The sequence below is a fragment of the Amphiura filiformis genome, chromosome 19 (assembly GCF_039555335.1).
Source record: "Amphiura filiformis chromosome 19, Afil_fr2py, whole genome shotgun sequence".
NCBI classification, from domain to species: domain Eukaryota; kingdom Metazoa; phylum Echinodermata; class Ophiuroidea; order Amphilepidida; family Amphiuridae; genus Amphiura; species Amphiura filiformis.
In genome coordinates, this window is record NC_092646.1 from 57,319,718 (window position 1) to 57,343,453 (window position 23,736).

The window sequence follows — 23,736 nt, forward strand, 5'->3', positions numbered from 1 at the left end:
AAGACAAGCGGTTCAGTATATATAGCCTATGATAGAAAATGAGGTACATTGTAGCGGTACCTCTTTTCTTATCATAAATAACGAACCACGTGTCTTGGGTCACTGAAATTCCAGTGTAATAATTGGACTCCTTGCCCCTATAATATACATAACTTTTGTTACCACTGTGTTATTAGTTTTTGAGAAAAATGCAAAAATAGACACAAATTTATCGAGGGGGGTGTAGTATTTTTAAGGGTATACGATGTATTGATGGTCGAAGCAGCAGAAAAAAAAGTAGCTCATACTTTAGCCTAAATTGCATTGCTCAATTCATAGCGAGCGTGTAGAAGAATTCAAATATCACAGATATACTTATGTAGGTCTTGTGGTTCGTGAGTTATGTTGTAAAGAGGACTGAAACAACAATACTTTTGTGAAACGTACATAACTCATTAACAACAATAAATTAGGCAAGTTTTCAAAGTATATGAGTTTTGTTTTTTTGTTGTTTTTGTTTTTGCTGCTTCGACCAACAATACCTCGTATACACTTATGGCGACTGACTCTAAAGGAAGTACTTCTCCAAGTTTTCTGATATGTTAAAATAATTTATTTCTTAACTTGAAACGTAAACATCCTTTAACAAGTAGGCCCTACAATGAATGACATTGGGGAGGGACAATTAATTTAGTGTTTATATTTTTTATTGATGAGCTCTTTATAAATGTTCTATATCTTGTTAGAATGAATATTTTAAACAGTTCTCTCAACAAAATAGTGACTTACTTTTAATATGTTCTATATCTTGTTTAGGCCTACACCATGAATGGCCATTGAAGAAATTCATATATTTTTACAGTGTCAGGGTTTTTTCCAATCAAAAAACTTTACTAAAACCAAGGATACCATTACAATCTAAGGGATTGATAATTTTAAAAAAATATCGCAATTCCAGAATTTTTCGAGTTCAAAGATTATACCGGGGTCAAAATAATTAATGTTGCTCACATTTTTGTTCAAATATTTACACTAGTCATAATGAATAAGAATTATTGACAATAATTTAAGTAAGGAATTTATAGTTTAGAGGGCAAATCATGTTTAGGGTATGTTTTGAGAATCTCTGGTCACGCATGTGTACACTGTGAAACTTGAGTGCCCCCCCCGGTAAAGAACATGTTAACTGCCCAGTAAATTATTTTGCCCACCTAGTAAATTCAACTTGCCCACCCTGTTACTTATTTTGCCCACAAAAAATTGGGCACCATATAATAATTATCATAAAACTAGTACCATGGTGCATCTCTTGAACTCAACTTTTGCATTTTTAAAGTGATGTTGAATAATGAAAATGATACAAACATCTGTCAATTCATTTACAGTGTTTACAACTTTGAGTAGGAATAAATATCACAGAGTACAAAATGGTATTGAAAGCCAAACATTTAAAATATTATTTTGACCAATTTCCACACAAAACCTGAAAGAATTCATTGAGCCCATAAATTTGAATTATTTAATGAGGCGTGTTTTTATAGACTTGAAACATTATTTAAAGCTTTAATCCAGAAATACACCAGGCACAAAAAGAAACTCGTCAGTTATATTCATCCTTGCTGTTCAATAACTTGATAATTTTGGATTATATTTTGGAAATATACATTTTGTTAATTGGACTTTATTTTCTCATTTGACACCTTGTTCGTGAAAAAGGAACAAGAATTGTCCAATATATGCGCCTCCAAAGCCTGAAACCCCAAAATCAAAAGTTGCATTTTCAACGATTTTCAATGGGAACGCATCGTTGTATTGCACAAGCACCACGGGCCAATCAATAAAGCACACAGTGTAACAGGCACAATTGAATCGTTAAAATTTCAGCTTTCCATTTTGGGGTTTGAGAGTTTGGAAGCGCATATCTTGGTCAATTCTTGCTCAATGTTCACGAACAGGGTGTCAAATGAGAAAGAAAAGTCCAATTTACAAAATGTATATTTCAGAATAATCCAAAATTATCAAGTTATTGAACAGCAAGGATGAATATAACTGACGAGTTTCTTTTTGTGCCTGGTGTACATTGCTCATTTTAAGTCTTTGAGGATGCACAAATAGGTAACAGTATTATAATCATGATAATTATGAAAATAATTTCCTGCAATCAATCTAAACTTTCAATGTTGAAAGAATACATATATTTTTGTTCACTACTTGCCTTTCGACTGTGATTCTACATGGGTCTTTATTATTTTGTGCAACATTAACATTGGGGCTTATGTAATTTACTAAAATATAAGAATTGGCAAAATAAACATTTTAATTATGGTTGGGAAATAGGTCAATACTAGTGTCAAATGTTGGTCATACACTCTAAGAAATAAAGGTTCTAAAATGTTCTAAAGTTGTCCTCTCAGCAGAACCCTTAGAGGTTCTCTAAAGAACCAAAAATGGTTCCAAAACCGCTTAAATTGGCCCCGAAAGTGTGATACAGAACCACTTTCGGTTCTTTAGAGAACCTTTAAGGGTTCTCCAAAATTAAAGAACCTTTTTGAGAGGTTCAAGAGGGAGGGTTCTCCTGAGAGGACAAAAAAGGTCCTACCCAGCAAACACAAAACGTTTTCGACATCTTTCGCAAAAGGTTATAAAAGGTTGTAAGAAAACGTTTAAATGTCGGGTTATATAAAGGGTATATTATGAGTATAAAACGTTTTCATAACCTTAAAAACATCTTTTGATAATCTACTGCCCAGCAAACAAAAATGTTCAATTTACAGAAAACGTTTAAATGTCGGGTTATATAAAGGGTATAAAAACGTTTTAATAACATTCCAAAAACATTTCGGAAAACTTGATACAAAACATTCTAAACAGAATGTTATTTTAGTTGAAAAATATTTTGCGAAAAATGTTTGCCCAAAATATTTTCAATAACGTTTTAAAAACGTTTTCATGACCTTTATATAACCCGACATTTAAATGTTATTAAAAGGTTTTGAAAAAACATTTTAAGAACATTTCTGTGTTTGCTTGGTTCAAATGTTTTAACATAATGATATTTAAGTATTGACACAATATTTGGCAAAAATGTTTGCAAAAATAGTTTACAATAACATTTTTTGAAAACATTTAAAAATATTGTTGTAGTGTGTTTTATACAAAACGTTTTAAAACGTTATCATGACCTTTATATAACCCGACATTTTAATGTTATTAAAACGTTTTTACATAAACCAAAAGCCAAAATATAACTTATTTAAAACGTTTTTAAAACGTTTTTGTGTTTGCTGGGTATTTAGAACCTTTATTTCTTAGAGTGTAGACCACAAACTGGTGTTGTGGAGGTATCCGACTCCTGCAAAATGTTCCAAAAATGTTCCCCTGGTTATGAGGTTTGTTGTCACCGAGTTTGAGTCCTGTACTTACAGATGTCCAGAAAATTCAATTTTAAGATTTGACCCCAGATGACCTTTCACCTGTAACCTGACCCATGCAAAATATTCCCCTGGTCATCAAGTTTGTTGTCACTGAGCTTGAGCCCTTACCACTTACAGATGTCCAGAAACTACATTTCTAAGATTTGACCTATGTACAAATGATGTATGTAATGATGCCCCCCGGGCCAATAACATAAAATATTACCCTTACCATCTAATTTTACTACCTATAGGGGTAATGGTGAGTGATAATTAGTATAAGATTTTTAAATGTCCAGAGTGAAGTATAATACGGCAGGCTATACATTTTTTCTTGAAGTTTGCTACATGAATATGCTAATAAGTTATATCAGCATAAGATGAATACACATAGGGTAAAATCCACTCTACATCAACACCAAATTATATGCAAAAACATTGCCGAAAATCCAAATGCCTGGATGCCAATAATTACCGCTGCCCACCCAGTAAATTATTTCCCTAATTTGAGGGCAAAAATAAATTAAATTGCCCACCCAGTAAATTATCCTTATTTACCTCCCTGCCCCCCTCCACCCCTTCCCGGCTGGCTAGTGCCCAAAAAGGTTTTAAAGATCCTGCCCTGCCTCCTACCCAAAACAAAGCCAGCGTTATCGTCTTGATTTCAGCTGTTAGTGCCTGACATCAACAACAAAACATTTATGACAATGGTTTCCTTTCTTTTAATCAGCATAATGTTTTACATGATGAAAAAGATTTGTTGAAGTTTATAATTATAATTGAGTACCGTGTATCAGGATAACGTGTAATCGAGTACTTGATATTAACTTTTTGCTTGCAACTTTTGAAGTATAGTGAACTCTTTCGTTTAATGTATGCAAATGAGCTCAATCCCTATATACAAAATTGACAGTACGCATGCTCATAGCCCATTTTCGTCATTGCCACAAAGAGATCAGGTTGAATGTGTTGTTGAATAGTAGGCCTATTGCCTTAACCACACAAAAACACTTTCTAAAAATAAATCGCATACAAAATCAACGCATAGGCTACAAAACCAAAATTTTACAAATAAAAACTTAACCTTTATATTAATAAAGCTACTGATGTGCAGGAAAAACCTCAATGGTCAAAATAACCACATACCAATATTTCAGTATATAGTAATATTTAAACGTTCTTCAGTGATTCCAAATTAACGCCGCACTGCGGCAAAAACAATGCTTTCTTTTAACATTACGTTTAAACACACTATATATTATTTTGAAAGACTTTTCTCTTGTATGAGACCGTTAATGTATTATCAAGTTAGCTAAGGGCTTTGCAATAATTATGAGCCCCGCACACCGACATCGCCCGCGGTTAATAATTACATTATACAGCAGAATGAATACCCGGGATCGATACACGGTCGATACCGGGATCGTGAATGTGCTATGCACGATTTGATATTCAGACGATAAATCTTTAAATACCGGGATAGAAATATTGATGAATATCTCTCGTAATTGATTTAGTCTTAAAAAGCCAGATTTTGTTCCTTGCACTTGAATATAATGTGTTCAACGGATACGATAGTCGTTAGCTAGCGTCTTGAGAAAGAAGCGTGCGTCTTGAACTCAAAAACTGACATGTGCCGAACTATAGCGAAGCGTAGGCTAGCTGCACTCACTCCCGTGGAGGCAGTATAAAAGCAGATGACCATTGACCTCATTATGGCGTATACATGCTCACTCACACACAGAGAGGTCAATTACCAGGCTATTGTCAGTAGCCTAGTCGGATGTCCCTCGGCTCATTATGCGTCTCAAAGGTCGGAACAAAATGGCCATAGGGGCCTACGTGGCTGTGGATTCAACCTACCATGGCGATTTCTGCCTGAAGATATCGGGGCGATGACACTGTGCCCCGGTGGGAATTGGAGGGGGCAAAGATTTTTTTGCAAGCCGGGGGGAGCAAGCCATTTTTGGCAGGCCGAAGGGGGAAGCAATTTTGGGACACATTTACGGGACACCTTTTAAATAGCACACTCTAAAAGGCTTAGGAAAACACCACAGAAACTTTCAAATATACAAAATTTCCTGCTTGCTATGCTCGCATCATATCTAGATCATTTAAAGTTTGCAAATTGGGAACCCAAAAATTTAGCATTTGCAAAGGGGAAGGGGTAAAGATTTTTTGGCAGGCCGAGAGGAAGGGCAAGCGATTTTTGGCGGGCCGAGAGGGGGGGCGAATAATTTTTGGCGAACAATTTGAAAATCCCCCGGCTCGTAATTATTGCACACCCCTAACTGTGTAAAGGCTTTGTTGCCATCACTGTCTGTTCAATTAGCTTAGATTCTTGTATTTTTATGATATTATCATATTTGAACAAGTTAAAAATTGTGGTCAAAGTCATCAAAGAAAAGTGTTAGCGCAGCCTTAGACCCAACGTGATTTATACTTTTCAAATTCTAAAGTTCAATTTAAAACTCCATCTCTTTTCAATTTTGCCTCATTTTAGGCAGTTACTTGGGTCCACCAAAAGGGTTCGCGACCTTTTCACAAATCGAGTGGGACGGTCCATTCTCAACTGAGGGCATAGACCCTATCGAATCTGTCCACCAATCTGTCCTGCCATTCCTGTAATTCTCGCTATTCACAATAAGGGCGCCGCCAGCGGTTTGCGATGTAATCGTGATGTATCATGGGAAAAGGTCGACATCCAAGTCCGTGCAATACGAATATTACCATGCTATTACATAGGAACACGTGACAATATTTTTTAGTTTGTCAAAATAAAGGTGTTACACACGAATCGATACTCAATAATACTTAATAATGTGATTTGAAAGGTGCACAATTAATTTTTCTCTATCGATTTGCGTGTAGTATCGTTATAGAAAAAAAAAAAAAAATATTGTCACGTGTTCCTATGTAATAGCATGGTAATATTCTGTATTGCGCGGACTTGATGTCGACCTTTTCCCATGATACATCACGATTAATCGCAAAGTTGGCGGCGCGCCCTTTATTGTGAATAGCGAGAATTGGATAGAATCTATTATATAAGTGATGATGGTAGGCCTACATCGGTTTTTGTTGCACGAAATTTGGTGAAGCTCCGTGAGGTATGCGCGATTTATGCATAACATTATACCAAGCATTATTTTTTTCATAAACAATGACATTAAAATTATGGATTTCGTTCTTATTTCAACTGGTTTTATCGATACAATGTAAATTGAATTTTGTTTAATACCATCATTCCTTCCCAAGAATATCAGCATTCGCTTGATATTTTCAGATACGGTGACTTTATAAGAATTGTTTTCTGTACCCTAAGTCATTGTTTTAAATAATCTTTTCTTGTACAAAAGTTCTTTTGTTTCCAAATGTCCTTTCTCATAGTTTATATTCAACAAACAAAACAAAATAACAAATTAAAAATAAATGTGCAGGCCTAGGCCCACACCTTCTCAGACCCATCCACACAATAAATAAATAAATAAATAAATAAATAAATAAATAAATAAATAAATAAATAAATAAATAAATAAATAAATAAATAAATAAATAAATAAATAAATAAATAAATAAATAAATAAATAAATAAATAAATACGCAAGAAATGTATAAGCTGGGCCTATCTTCACATTTTTATAATAACGCAATGTTTCAACATAACAGTGGGGTTTCAACACGCATGACTGACATTACACCACATTTCGCCATACTGCATTCTAGAAACGCTTGCTGTTAGAATAAGAAACATTTTAATGCTAAATTATTGCACATTCTAGGGAAGCGTAGTTACCGTTTTGAAATAACCGAGTGAGAGGGTTTTCAAGAAAATATTTTTCCTGTCAAAACTGAAGCATCCTCTGTATAAAAGAAAATATGAATATTAACTGCACATCATAACGATTCGTGATACCATTGTGGCACATTTGAGGTCGTTTATGAGGCAGAGAATTTTATTTCAATTTTATATACGCCAAAATATTTTTTAATTGAGCAAGAATAAGGATAGAAAAACGTTGAAAATTCTATGTATAAATAACATTAGACCCGGCAAAAGATTACTGTTTCGTTTTTATGGTAATCTAATCTTTTATTTCCCGAAGAAACATTTGGGGTCTAAAATGGATTTTTTATGTAATTGATAAAAACATCGAACGTGTATACAAGAAAAATGGTAGGTTCCTCTATAGTATTTTACTGAACATGGAAATGTACTGACACCGTGCGAGCACATGTCAAAATCGATATAATGTATTGTCCATATAGACGCGCGTTATCATGTTTATTGTCGGATTAATAACAACTGAGCGCTATTAATACACATTAATATTTTTAGGCAAATAAAATTCCAAAATATGGTACGTTTTCTGCTTTTGCTGGTCACGTGGTAGGCCTATATTGAAGTTGCGATTATATCTAGTCTTCAAATAAGTTTCAAATGGATTCCATCAAGACAAGTGGCCGAGTGGTCTAAGGCGCTAGGCTCATAGAGCATCCAAAGCGGCGTGGTGCGCCGTGAGTTCGAACCCCGCCTCTGCCAAACTTTAAAAGAAGTAAAATTAAAATTAAACTTTTTTTAAATTTCATATTGGGGAAATGTGACTGGGAGAATTTATGTATGGCGTGGAGTGGTGTGGACTGGCATAAAGCTATTTTGCTGGACAATACTTCGTGATGCGGATGGTCAAATAAATACTATAATTATTCTGACAATCGTCCCCATTTCACTAAATGGATTGATTCAAGACAGTTTATAGTACCCGACGTTATTCGGCTTTTTATCAAAAATATCACGGGAAAAGACCAAAATTGAAAAGAAATGGAGTTTCAAATGAACTTTGGAATTTGAAAAGTATAAATCACGTTGGGTCTAAGACTGTGCTAACACTTTTCTTTGATGACTTTGACCACATTTTTTTAATTTTTTTTCAAATAATTATCTTAAAAATACAAGAATCTAAGCTAATTGAATAGACAGTAGGCTTTATCTTATGAATATGTTCATGCATTTTCAAGTGACTTGACCGTGTGAACCCTTTGTTACAAACTTTGCACATGAAAGGCTTCTCTTTAGTATCATTATGAATACGTTCATGTTCTTTCCGGTGGCTTGACAGTGTGAAGCTTTTGTTAAATTATAAAATTACATTTGAAATGCCTCTCTTTTAGATGGATACGTTCATGTCCTATCGAAGTCAGATGACCATGTGAAACCTTTGTTAAAATATTTGAAAGGCTTCACTTTTTAATGTGTACGTTCATGATTTTTCTGGACATCTGACCGTGCGAAGTGTTTGTTACCTATATTACATTTGAAAAGGCTTCGATATATATAATATTATACATTTAAGGGCTGTGCAATAATTATGAGCTCCGGGGAGTTTCCGAACGGCTCGCCAATAATCGCGTGCCCCCCCCCCCTCTCGGCCTGCCAAAATCTCTTGCCCCCCCCCCTTGAGCATGCGAAATTTTGGGATCCCAATTTACAAACCTTAAATGGTCCGTCCAGATACATGTTGCAAGCGCAGCGAGCAGGTAAATTTGCATATTTAATCGTTTCCGTACTGTTTTAAGCGAGCCCCTCTAATTTTTGCAGAGCAGCGCCTGACTTTGTGTATTTTTGCAGAGCAGCGCTTCACTTCGTGTGGGCGCCGAGCGACGGTGGCTCGGCGCCCCCTCTATTGAAAATGGATCCGCCCCTGATGTGAAGCATTAGCCTTTCTAGTCTCTTGAACATTTCAGGCTTCTCATTATTTTGTCAGTGTACTTCGGTTATATTTATAAATGCGCTTAATACGCACGTGATCCATGGGCACGACATAAAGACCAGTAAGCGTGACTAAATCCCCTTACATTGACCACTATGCAGAAAGGGATAGGAACTCTGTAGATAAATATCATCAAATTTAAGTATTAATTGAATTGCAAAATTATTACACATTTTGCAATTCCGAATTTGTAATATGTTATCAAAAACAACATGTTGAAAGTATTTGACGACGGAAAAAATATTCAACGACGGAAACGTTTACAATATAATCACAAAGTTGAACAAAATATACAGTTTTGCTGCACAGCAGTCTCATGTTGTTCCGCCTTTGCATTCAAATGTATAGACGAATCCAATTTCCTATACCTCAATGGCTGCCAAAGTTGGGTCCCCGTCGGCTCAATCTCACCTAAAATGTGAAATAATGCGGCCTTGGAAGGTATTTTAAACTGCATTTCTTCACCCGTGTTACACGTAGACAAAAAAATGATGACAATTTACAACACAAAAGAATTTAACATCGATTTTTAAGCGGCTTTTTAGTGTTGCGGGGACCCAAAGATGGCCGACCAAATCCTGACCATGACTTGGCTCGTTGGATTCGTCTATAGCAAGGCCACTCGTTATGTAGAAGGTCTTACTGTCTATAAGCTGTTATGGCACCGAGGAGATGATCACGTGCGTATTTATAAAAGCGCATTTATAGATATAACCGAAGTACGCTGTTTGTATGTATCCGGTCATGTTTTTTTTTTCAAACGACCTGAGTTTCTGAAAATCTTGCATTCAAAGAGTTACCTTTGATGAGTTCGGTCATGGGCTTTCAGGCTCCTTGCGTTTGTGAAGTCTTTGTTACAAAATGTACATTTGAAAGGCTTCTCTCCAGTATGTATACGTTCATGAACCTTCAAGTGACTTGACTGTGTGAAACCTTTGTTACAAAATGTACATTTGAAAGGTTTCTCTTTAGTATGGATACGTTCATGTCTTTTCAAGTCACCTGACTGTGTAAAGCCTTTGTAACAAACTTGGCATTTGAAAGGCTTCTCTTGGGTATGTATACGTTCATGCATTTTCAAGTTTCTTGACTTTGTGAAGCCTTTGTTACAAAATTTACATTTGAAAGGCTTCTCTTTACTATGAATACGTTCATGTCTTTTCAAGTCACCTGACTGTGTAAAGCCTTTGTAACAAACTTGGCATTTGAGAGGCTTCTCTTGGGTATGTATACGTTCATGCATTTTCAAGTTACTTGACTTTGTGAAGCCTTTGTAACAAAATTTACATTTGAAAGGTTTCTCTCCAGTATGAATACGTTTATGGTTTTTCAGGTCATATGACCGTGCGAACCCTTTGTTACAAAATTTACATTTGAAAGGTTTCTCTTTAGTATGTATACGTTCATGCGTTATCAAGTGAGATGACCATGTGAAACCTTTGTTACAAAATTTGCATTTAAAAGGCCTCTCTTTTGAATGAGTACGTTCAAGTCTTTTCAGGAATGTTGACCGTGTGAAGCCTTTGTTACAGAGGTTACATTTGAAGCAGCTTTCGGTATGCAATGTTTTGTCATTGGTGTTACTTCTCTCTTGACAAGATGCTTCTGAAGCAATGGAAGACTGGGAACTTTCTCATTACTGTACTTGGAAAACGTTTGGCAATCCTTTTGCTGCTCACGCACTACATGTTTTCTGCCTACCATTTCATGTAACTCATGACTTTGTGTTTCACAATAATTTGTCTTCCTAATCTTAGGAATGCCATCATCACGGTCTTTTGTGTAGTTCAAAGCTTTCAGACCATGTAGGTGGTTCTTCGTTAACTGAATGGACTGTCCAGGACTAGATATATTTTTGTCCTTTCTCCTTTTCTGCTGCTTATCCTTTCTCTTCATTTGTAACACCTTCTTTCTATTCTGTGCACTTCTTGTTCTCCTCCCTATCTTAGGAATAGGTACATACACTACTTGGCTCTTATACCAGTAAGGGCGAATCCGCATTTCATGATGCCTTATATGGAATAAATATCTGAACACATCGTTGTAGAATCTCCTTCCACAGTATTGACATACGTGGGGCATAAGGTAGTCCCACTCTCGTGGACGTCTGTTCAAAGGCATTATTCTGCAATGAAACCAAAAAACAAAATTCACTGAACAAGAATCCCTGTGAACATACTGATGTAGAAACGTTATGAGAGGGTCTGTATTTTGCATTAGCAGCCATCTAGGAGGAACATTGAACTGGGATTTTTTAAATAAGAGTTCGGCATGTAGGCCTATATATTCATAAATTTTGTATTTCAACATTCCGGGTTAATATAGCACTTCCCAATTCGCGGTCATGCATACTCAATTAAATGTAGAAAGTGGTGCTAGGGTGCGAATCACCTCATGGACTCAAATTAATATAAAATATCTCTACCTACAAATTGCTTTTAAACCATACTGATCCGATTTTAAGCCAAAATAATACGGTAAAATGAAACAACCGCTAAATAATGGTATTGGCTATCCGCGGGATCCCGTTCGCAGTTTTCATATGGATATCATGGGGGTAAAAAATAAGACCGAGTAAAAATATAAGTAGGGATGCCCACTCTCAATACAGTTTCCACTAGAACGATTTTTCATTTACTGTGTGCGTGCTCTCACACACGTATTGTCTATGGAGAAACTGATCGATACAAGAAATCCCAGGCCTGTCAAATGGCGTACATACTTGTTTTGATCCAAATGTAGGCCTATATCAGGGTGTTTCAAGAAATTTCCTGATTCCACCAGAAAACATTAACCAAACTTTTTCCTGTTTGGTCAGTAAATAGAGAGGACCTTCCTGCATGAAGAGATCAACTTTTTTAATGAAAAATTTAATGAGATGAGAACTACAACAGGTTGAAGTGACACCATTCCGTGCATCAGGTGTTCAAACGCAATTATCTCCGAATTTGGAGTGAATCAGACAAGCAAACTTACATACTCATAAAATTTAACTATTTATGAAGACAAAATGTGTAGGATGTTAAGAAATTTAAGAATGTTTAAGCCTACTGCGGCCCATCTCAAATCATGCACTTCCCCGTGCACTTCTCACTACCATGTCCATTTCATAGGGAGTATAAAACCGGGGACCATCATGTCTTCCATGCACACACAGTATTGCTCAATGTAGTAAAGATAACCTTTGAGTTGGAGCAAATTTCTCAAAATTGGTAGTGATTAATGTTACCAAACTTATGCCATGATGAAATATAATAATTTTTGAAGATAAAATGTGCTGACCTTAAAAGATTGAACAATGTTTAAGACTACCGCTTTTCATTTGAAATAATGCACTTATTATTCATCTCCTCTATGGAGATATTTTCCATGGCGGCCATCTATGATCATGCTTGAGGTTTCACCAAACAAACCATGGGTTTTGAGGTCTTATATTTTTTGTTGTATGTCAACAAAATCGATAAAATTTCAGGATGATCTTATTTTCATGTTGTTATAAGCAAATATAATGTTCCAGATCAGATAGTTAATAAATACATTAAGAAAAAGTACCTTAAAGTTGCACTTTCTGTTAGTATTCCTTTTTGGACTTTAACTTTTTAAGATGTTCTAGCAGCCCTATATAAAACCGTGACACTCGAAAGGCCATATCTCTGGAATGAAACGTCCGATTAAGATTATTTAAACGCCAAAATGTTTCTTTCATCAATTCCCATCCAATAAGTTAGGTCTGAATCAATTTAAAAGTACTTCAATTTTTAGTGGACATGCCTAATATAAGCAAGTTTAGCGTCCCCGCCCTCCGCCTTTTTTGGAGATCATTCAGATTTCTTTTTATTTTGTATACAGCCTTGCAAACGTATAAGACACATTTCAGAAGAGTTTTGTGATCACAGGACCTTCCAAAACAACAAAATAAAAAGTGCCTCCTCCTCAGTTTCGATTTTCGTATAATCATTCACAATGCCGAATACACAAAATCCCGCACAAAATCATGGCGCTAAATAAGGGCATTTAGAGCAGTTTCCTCATTCCCTTTTTTCAAAACACCAGGACGCTATACATGTTTTTATTTTTACTTGCCCTAATTTCTACAATTTCCTAGTTCCATGCACTGAGCTCAAGCAAAAAAAAAAAACCAGCTGAGAATGAAAGCATAATACCAGTGCAGTATGCACAACGATCTTTTTTGGCGTATCAGAGATTGAATTTTACTTACTTTGCAAGTTTGCAACTCCTAAAGTCAGTACCGTACCGCTCATCACTCAGTTCATAGTTTTCTAGTCACATACACCTATGCGCTGAACTTAAATGTATACTCTATCGAAAATTACAGTTTACATTTACAACCCGACATTTTCTAGTTACACTAGTTCTTACAATGAAAACACACAGCTGTGTTGCTCTATATGCCTCTATGGTTGTACGACTTTCCATGTATGAACAAAGGTTCGCCACGCGCCCCCGGGCACGCGCAATTGCTCGCCATACAGAAATGAACAAATACAATGGAGGGGTCCAGCTGCCATTCAAATGAGCCTTCAAAATTCTCTGGTATCGAGGTCACCAATCAGGGTTGCCAACAAATTACAGCCCAAATCGCGGGCCAAATGACCAAAAAATGGCCCAATTTTTCTCTTAACGATTGGTTTCTATGGACAGAAAACTTCCAGATGTCGCGGGCCCAATGTTAAAAGTTCGCCCAATTTTTACTTAACCATATTGGTACACAGTTATAGTAAATTGTCGGAAGTCGTGGAAAAAATCTTCAAATGTCGCCTAATTGGGCTACCAAGTCACAGATGTGGCAAACCTGCCACCAATACAACAACGCGCTGCCGGGGGGGCACTCAACACAAATGACCATACTGGTATGTTCCCCCGGACACAGCGTCATCATCCCTTTACTTCGTGTCAAAAATTGCCGTGATAGTACAGCAAATCTTCTCGTTTTTCAACAGCTACGCATGTCGATTTTGTTCGAGATAAGCCGAGCGACTCAGGCTAAGCATACCATTTACACCATACGACTATCATGAGATACCACAGAGTTTCTATTCTACACATTATTTCGATTTGTGCATGCTCTATAATGAAAGACAAAGATAAAAAGACTAGTTTGCGTCTGACGTCATCTGTCAATCAAACTCCGAGCACGGTTTGTTTACAAGTGTCGTCATGATGACTTGCTGAACGCGGATTTATAACCGGGCGCCTTATTGTTAATTTTGCACCTTTCGACATGCAAACCATCTCAAAAGTTAGGTCTTTATAGTAGGAAACTTTCTTGACCGAAGGCACCATGTCCACAATGCCTATAGAAAAGCTGCTTTTCGCCTTGTAAAAGTAGGGCCTACGTAATTTTCGCCATCCTCGTTCACTGCTATTCCTTTTTTTCCGATCGGCACCAGCCAGATGAATCGACCTTCCTTATAGCGCGCTATTAGCCAATCAAGGATCGTAGAGAGTTTGATTGACAGTGACGTCAGACGCAAACTAGTCTTTTTATCTTTGTCTTTCATTATAGTACCCCATATGATGTTGCTATTACAAGAAAATGCGATTTGTTTTCAGGTAAAACCCGGGTTTTGTTTCCAATACACTAACTTGAAATGCAATACACTAATTAGCGGCGACTGCTGTTTGCTGTGGATATTATTTTACTGCATTTTATCCGTAACGATTTTTATATAAAAATAAAAATTGTGATATATTTAATTTTGAGAATTACAATTATACTTTATAGGTATAAAGAATAACGTTTAGCCCATTCAGTTAATATCCAGGTGCTTGTATAGAATATTCAATCACAAGTCTATAATAACACAATGCATATGTAAACTTTATTTATCTGTGTCAATAATAGAATATTGATTCCAATAGAATTAAATACATTTTGAGTTTGTACTTTACCACTCTAGCCAATCAGATAGGACTCCTTTTCTTGCGTTCGGTGAAATACCAATCGCCCGTCGCTCACCAACGGATTATGGAGCTGTATGGAAAAAAATATTACAGGGTGTTGACACTGTGTCGGAAAGACCCCCCCTTTTTTTTTATAATTTCGCAGCTCCGCTTATCGTTTAAGCGATGAGAATTGGACAAAAATGTGAAAATTGGAAATTTTTTCATTTCTAGAAAACTTTCTCATCCAAATGAATGAGAAATACTAATACAGTAATTAACGTTTCAGCCACCTGTTTCAAATGAGTTAACACTTTGACAGGTTAATTAGTATTTCTCATTCATTTGGATGAGAAAGTTTTATAGAAATGAGAAAATTTTAAATTCTTATATAGTTTTGTCCATTCGCATCGCTTTGAAAGAATTCTCATTTTAAATTTCCACTACTACGGTGGTGATAGTCATTTTGAAAAGCTCTGATTTATATGCTTGCTTATAAAGGAAACATTTTACGTGTATACATACTGTAAAAATCAACGCTATAATTATTTCAACGCGTTCAATGTTGTACTAAAAAATTACTCGTGTTTGGGGTTTTTAACACGGTGGTGTTTAAACTAGCGTTTACACTTTTATTATTAACACAACGTAGTGCTAATATGAGCGTTGGTGTGCCAAGAAAGAAATCGCAAAATTTGCCGATATTTCACGTCATATAAACACAGTGTTAATAAAATGAAATTTTTAACACTTATATGTGTAGAGGAATCTTATCATAACATAATAATAAGCTTATGTGTGTGCAAATGTTATTCGACTGAGTGTATTATTTAATTATTATATCCATTTTCTACAATGAAATGTAGATGGTTTACTTTTTATCACCATTTGGTACCTGTAGCATGATACATCGTTAGCATGGTTAGGTCCGTCGGATCAAACTCGTAAAATCTCAAAATGACGATCACGGAATGATGATGCTGTTACTAACACGTATACATGTTAATTAAGTGTTATCCGAATCATGTTAAAAATGGCATTGAAATATTAATGCCACAACGTGTTATAAACAATAAATATTAACACTTCAACGTGTTAAAAACAAGAGACATTATTAACACTTCAACATGTGAATTAAGTGTTATCCTAAACGTGTTAAAAATAAGCTAATTTAGCGTTTAAATATTAACATCACATTTTACAATGCACTACCAATGACTTCATGAAATACAATAGACACACTTGAAGGAAAATTTATACGATAAATAAATAAGAAAAATGGTTGACAACTATATATGAATGAAAGTTTTATTTTTATTGACCATGTACTTCAACATAGGTTTTTAACGTGGAATGACATCGGCAGAGTGCAACACTATCCTCAGTGCAGTATCGTAACTTGCAACATTTCAATATTTTTGTACTTACTTTTAAGGGGGTACTACACCCCTGGCCAATTTTGCGCCTATTTTTGCATTTTTCTCAAAAATTATAGCGCATTGGTGACAAGTAAGATATGTATATTATAGGGGCAATGACTACAACTACTGCACTGGAAATTTTATTTCAGCACAGACAACAGTTGTGGAGTTACAGTAAAAATTAGTATTTGATCAATAAATCAATAACTACTTGCCTTGAGTTGCTGAATTTTCAGTGCAGTAGTTGTCGTCATTGCCCCTATAATATACATATCTTACTTGTCACCAATGTGCTATAATTTTCGAGAAAAATGCAAAAATAGGCACAAAATTGGCCAGGGGTGTAGTACCCCCTTAACCAATAACACTAGAAAAAAACATCCAACTACAAGTAAAGGTGATATCTTGGGTTAGCTTAGTGGCCATCAGGAAAGTATACAGAACATCAACTTTATAATCACCTGTATAATTATAATGAGCATGATGAAGGGATTGTGATGCAAACAATAGGTGTTTTACAAAAGGCAGCTATTGTATTCTACTGCACTTACGATAGTGTCAAATTAACTTTACATGGCAGCTGTAAGTAAATTTAAAATTTAAAAAAAAAAAAAAATTGCATATTAAAATATTATTATGTAAGATAATTATGACACCACTTGTATATGTAGGCCTATATAGACAGTTTTTCACTGCTCACAGCAATACTTTATTTATCTGTAAAATACTGCTGCTCACAGCAATACTTTCTTTATCTGTAAAATACTGGTGGAAGCTTAATGAAAAATATACGAATGGTAATGATTCTCTTGTAATTCAAGCACTTGTAGATAACAGAAAATTATTGTGTTGTACTAATATTTTTACATGGTCGACAGGTATAAAAAAATATATTGATATTTGGGATAATACGATCACCTCTTCCAATTTTAATGAAAGTATTGTATCTAAACTTCAAATCGTTTATAGAATCTTTGGGTTAATCATATTATTATTTTAATCCTTAACTTAGAAGATATTGTACATTCAAAAATTCTTTAAATACAGAAAAATATGTTATTATCGCTTAAAGATCTTTCAGAGCTGCATCCTGTAAATTAATTTTCTCTCCAAACATTAATCCAGTGAATAGAATTTGTACACTTTGTAATTTAAATCAGGTGGACCGTAGGATGTACTTTCATTTTGTAATACCGTAAAACTCCGTCTACAAGCATACATAGTGTTTTTTATGAAATCTAAATTAATTCGAAGCCAGCGTAAATATACCAATACAATAGATTGGTCTTAAAATAACACTTGTTTGTATATGCTTGGATCCGTAATTTGTTTGCTCATACTCCATAATGGCGACTGGATTAATATAGCTTTCATCTGAATCACACTATATGCTTGTAGACGGGGTTTTACGGTATGTCCTTAGTGGCTGTGCAATAATTATGAGTCCTGGGGAGGGTAAAATTGGGGGGGGTGGCGAGTCGAAGGGGGGAAGCAATTTTTGGCAAGCCGAGAGGGGGGCAAGCGATTTTTGGCATCCATTCATGGGGCGCCTTTTAAATAAAACGCTCTAAAAAGGCTTAGGAAAACAGTACGGAAACGCTTAAAATAGGCAAATTTTCCTGCTCGTTGCGTTCGCAACATGTCTACACCATTTAAGGTTTGTGAATTGGGATCCCAAAAATTTGACATGCCAAAGGAGGGACAAAGAATTTTTGGCAGGCCGAGATATATTATCTACAATACATATGAAATGTATGATATAGATGGCATGGCAGACACTGACATTTTCACACTTCTAATGAGTGCAAGTGACTTTGACAGTATTACTCCAATAACCAAGTTCGTTATTAAGTCAGCTCTTGATTCTCTTATTCACGTACATGTACATTGCGCTGTGTTCAGTTTTATACGACGGATTTATTGCCATAATGATTACCTCTTACTTAACAAAAGAAAAACAAACTTATTGCAATTAAAATTCTACCAGGGTTCGAACCCATAACCTTTGATTAAAATAGTCGAGAGCATTATACCACTACGCTATGAGTCATTCTGGCAGAAATGCGTTTGTTCATCATACTTGTAAGAACAGATATGTATAAAATATAAATCCCTTAAATCCCTGCCCTTTCACTAATGTCCTTCAGCCTATTCTAGTTCTCTCTTCATCTCTCTCTCTCTCTCTCTCTCTCCCTTTTATATTTGTTAACACTATTACCTAACTCTCTATATTCTCTATATAAGTCATCCTTCTTCTTACATTCCAAGCCCCACCCTTGGTTCACCCTACCTCACACTCTCTGACAAGGAAGATGTAACAGAAAGAAGTTGTGGATAGATTAACCTACAACTTGGAGTAAATGGTGTCGTCATTGTTGTGACCACCAAGGATTCGCACCCTCTACCTCGTATTGATGAGATCATTGACTCCTTGTCGGGTAATGTTTTCTTCAGCACCATTGATCTCTGCTCCGGTTATTGGCAAGTGGAAATGGATCCTATGGACAAAGAAAAGACCGCATTTACCACTGGCGAAGCACTGTACCAGTTCATAGTCATGCCTATGGGTTTAAAGAATGCGCCCTCAACCTTTTCCAGGCTTAATAATATCTTTCATGACATCCAAGGATCCAAAGTACAAGTCTACTTGGATGACAGTAGTTTTAGGTAACTTCTATAATCTGTGGTAAAACCTTTGAAGACAAACTTGCCAATCTCCGTGAGGTATTCACACGTCTGAAAATACAGCCCGAGAAGTGTCACTTCGACGCTTTGTTGGGTTGTGTTCGTATCTTGACGTTTTGATCAGGGTTTCGCGAATGCATCCGTTCATGTTTTTTTTTTCAATCGACCTGAGGTTCTGAAGACTTTGCATTCAAAGAGTTCTCTTTTGAATGAGTGCGTTCATGCCGTTTCAAGACATTTGACCGTGTGAAGCTTTTGTTACAACATGAACATTTGAAAGGCTTCTCTTTAGTATGGATACGTTCATGTGTTTTCAAGTTACCTAACCGTGTGAAGCCTTTGTTACAAAATTTACATTTGTAAGGCTTCTCTTTACTATGAATAAGTTCATGTAGTTTCAGGGTAGATGACTGTGCAAAGCCTTTGTTACAAACTTGACACTTGAAAGGTTTCTCTTTGGTGTGAACACGTTCATGTTGTTTCAAGTTACTTAACTGTGTGAAGCCTTTGATACAAAATTTACATTTGTAAGGTCTCTCGGCACTGTGATTGCGTGCATGTACTTTCAAGCAACCTGAGGTTGCGAAGCATTTGTTACAAAATGTACATTTGAAATCTTTCACTTCAGCATGAATATATTCATGTTTTTTCAAGTTACTTGGCCATGTGAAGCCTTTGTTACAAACTTTACATTTTAAAGGCTTCTCTTCTGAATGAGTACGTTCATGTCTTCTCAGGTCATCTGACTGTGTGAAGGTTTTGTTACAAAATCTGCAATTAGGATCATATTTTGAATGAGTACGTTTATGTCGTTTCAGGGAAAATGACTGTCTGAAACTTCTATTACAAAGTTGGCATTTGAAAGGCTTCTCTTTAGAGTGAATACGTTCATGTTCTTTCAAGTGAGATGACAATCTGAAACCTTTGTTACAAAAGTTACATTTAAAAGGCTTTTCTCCAGTATGAATACCTTCATGCACTTTCAGGCCTCCTGAGGTTGTGAAACTTTTGTTACAAACTTTACATTTGAAACGTTCGTGAAGGTTGCCACATTTGGAAGGCTTCTGTTTGGAATGAGTGTGTTCATGTTGTTTCAAGGTTCTTGGTCGTGCAAAGCCTTTGTCACACACCTGACATTTGAAAGGTTTCTCTTTAGTATGGATACGTTCATGCAATTTCAGGTCATCTGACCGTGTGCAACCTTTGTTACAAAATTTGCATTTGAAAGGCTTGTCTTTTTTATGTATTCTTTCATGTAATATCCAGCTACTTGAGGCTGTGAAGCCCTTGTTACAAAATCTACATTTAAAAGGCTTCTCTTTTGTATGAATGCGTTCATGTTCTTTCAGGTTACCTAACTGTGTGAAGCCTTTCATACAAAATGTACATTTGAAAGGCTTCTCTATTGAATGAGTAAGTTCATGATGTTTCAGGGCACTTGACTGTGTGAAGCCTTTGTTACAAAATTTGCATTTAAAGGGCCTATCTTTTGTATGAGTACGTTCATGTCTTTTCAGGTCACCTGACTGTGTAAACCCTTTGTTACAAACTTTACATTTAAAAGGCTTCTCATTTGTATGAATACGTTCATGTTGTTTTAAGCTACTTGACCGTGTGAAACCTTTGTTGCACAATTTGCATGTGAAAGGCTTCTCTTTGATATGAATACGTTCATGTATTTTCAGGTTACCTACAGTTGTGAGGCCTCTGTTACAAAATGAACATTTGAAAGGCATTTCTTTTGCATGACCAAGCTCATGTATTTTTACACTCCCTGTCTGTGTGAAGCCTTTGTTACAAACTTTACATTTGAAAGGCTTCTCTTTGGAATGAATACGTTCATGTCTTTTCACGCTACCCGAGGTTGTGAAGCCTTTGTTACAAATTGAGCATTTGAAAGGCCGCACTGTATACAATGTTTCATCATTTACGTCACTACTAACTTGACAAGATGCTTCTAAGGCAATGGACGACTCAGGAACTACCTCATTACTGTATTTGGGTAAGCTTCCTTGGCGATCTTTTTGCTGCTCGTGTACTACAAGCTTTTCACCTACCAATGAATGTGACTCAGGTGTTTCGAAAGATGTCTTCTTGAGCTTAAGAGTGCCAACACTCCATTTTGAGTAATGTATCAACGTTTTCATACCATTTAGGTGGTTCTTCTTTAACTTAAAGGACTGTCCACACATGAGCATATTTTCGTTCCTTCTCCTCTTCTGCTGTATGGCCTTTCTCTTCATTTGCAAGACCTTCCTATTCTGTGCACTTTTTGTTTTCCTCCCTATCTTGGGAATAGGTACATATACCACTTTGCTCTTGTAGTCATACCAGTAAGGACGAATCCGCATTTGATGATGCCTTATATGGAACAAATATCTGAATACATCATTGTAGAATCTCCTTCCACAGTATTGGCATACGTGGGGCATGAGGTAGTCCCACTCTCGTGGACGTCTATTCAAAGGCATGATTCTGTAATGAAACCAGAGAGAAATAAGTCGACTACAATAAATGTCAGAAATTTATAAAAAAATAGTTTGCGTCTGATGATCCTGTCAATCAAACTCCCCACGGCCCGCGATTGGTCAGCAGCGCGCAAAAGGGAGGTTGATTTAACTTGTGGTTTCATAACAAAACGCCCAGTTTTTAATCATCACTGTGTTTTGAGGCCAATTCGTGACCGTTTTAAACTAAATATTATAGTTTATTGCACTTCCTGTATGCTCCCCGCTCTCCCGAAATTTGTATCAAACTGAGGGAGCCTTTCAACTGACATACAAACTTACACTGAACCCGACAACATTTCGCTATTTATATTGTAAGATTTGCGGGTGTGATTGCCAGATAATTTAGAAGATCTTTACTGAGAATAATGGACAAATCGAGAGATAATATATTTTATGTATCATAAAAAGAAAGCTTTTTACAATAGTAGTCCCCGGGGGCACATCAAAAAATTTTGTTGGGTATGTTCCCCCAGAATTATTTTTAAGATGGTGGGTCTTTGGGAGCTGATAGCGTACCGGTAAATGGCGTTCTTTTGAAGCTGCGAACAAATGGGGACTTTTGGAGCTGCGAACATTCGAAATCAATGGTCTTTCTTGGCTTTCTGGTTGAAAGCCCGGGGTTGAAAGTCACCTGTAAAAAAAACCCAGAAATATGGGGAATAAGCAATTCTGTGGTCTTTTAAACCTGAATTATCAAAATCAAGGGGTGAATGGGACAGTAGTTCTTGAAATGAGTTTTAATACAAAAAAATACTATGCATATATATTGTTGCCAACATACTCACAAATTAAAACTAACTAGCGGTCATTCGTCCTTCGCGGTACCGTCTTGCACAGTCACTGCCTTTCGTGGCTGGTAAATTTGTGGTACTGATATTTTGGGTCGGTAAATGTTCTTTAACTGATTTGTTAATTGAGATTCATCTTCATTATACCCAAATGCAGGCTGGGAAATAAGTGGGGGACTGGCCTGGCCATTTAGCCCCTGGTTCATTGAAAATAGCCCCTGGTTCCAAGTAAAACCTATGAACCAGGGGCTATTTTTTCACAAAGTAGCCCCTGGTCCTGCGCTTCTTATTTCCCAGCCTGATTGAGTGAGGAATCACATTGTAGGCTACATAACAGATTTTCCCATCCATTGAATAGCCACTGGTTATTTGAAAATAGCCCTTGGTTCCTTGTAAAATCCCGTGAACCAGGGGCTATTTTTTTTTACAAAGTAGCCCTTGGTCCGGCGCTACTTATTTCCTAGCCTGCCCAAATGTGCCCCTCCCTTCATTCCTTATTAGTGGTTGTGCAATAAAAATATATCAATATAATGCAAGTGTATGGATCGGGAAATTTTGTTTATTTGTACATTTTCGTAGTGCTTTTCCCTTTAGCAATTTAAGAGTATTTTTTAAAGGTGTCTCGAAAATTATTTGCCACCTCCGCTTTTGTTTTTATTGACAAACCAAAATTATATGCCCTCTTTTGACATGCCATAAAATTGAATACCTGAGTGGAAGAAGGGCCCAACTCCATTTTTTTTACAAAAATGAGTTAGACCCAACATTTTATTGCCAGCAGACTGTTCTTCCTTGTGTGTGAAAGATGAGCCAAAATTCACTCTCTAAATAGTCTTCCACGTAAACGTAATCATGGTTTTCATGGAAGAAAGGCCCAACTCCATGGAGCTGGGCCCTTCTTCCACAAATATTGGATTAAAGAGGAATTTTGTTCATCCATGAAATCTGCTTTTCACTACAATAAACTTTCTTGTTAACATATTACATGCTTCTACTTGTGCTATTAATGGATAATTACCTAATTTCTGTAGCTATTTATAACACATCTGCTTACGGAACTGGCACTTGCAAGTATATTAGTGGAAGAAGGGCCCAACTCCAGCTCGTATTAAGACCTGTACCGATGCCATGGAAATATCATATATAATTTCGAATGTATGTAATATTGTATGTTCATGTATTAAAGGTCCCCTGAAGATGAAAACATTCTGTCTATAAAACTTTTCCAAATATTAAGTTTTTTCTTAATATCTCAAAAACAGTTT

The 23,736-nt window shown here is 36.2% G+C and overlaps 1 protein-coding gene across 1 annotated transcript; it reads right to left on the minus strand.

Moving 5' to 3' along the window:
• Positions 1-9,871: 9,871 nt before the first annotated feature.
• On the minus strand, positions 9,872-21,636 carry LOC140140683 (uncharacterized). Its single transcript, XM_072162441.1, has 4 exons — positions 19,341-21,636; positions 18,779-18,954; positions 10,865-11,288; positions 9,872-10,796 (listed from the first exon to the last, which is right to left on the minus strand). Exons 1-4 carry the CDS (start codon positions 21,603-21,605, stop codon positions 9,960-9,962), a joined length of 3,702 nt encoding a protein of 1,233 aa, XP_072018542.1. The 5' UTR covers positions 21,606-21,636; the 3' UTR covers positions 9,872-9,959.
• Between the last annotated feature and the right edge of the window lie 2,100 nt (positions 21,637-23,736).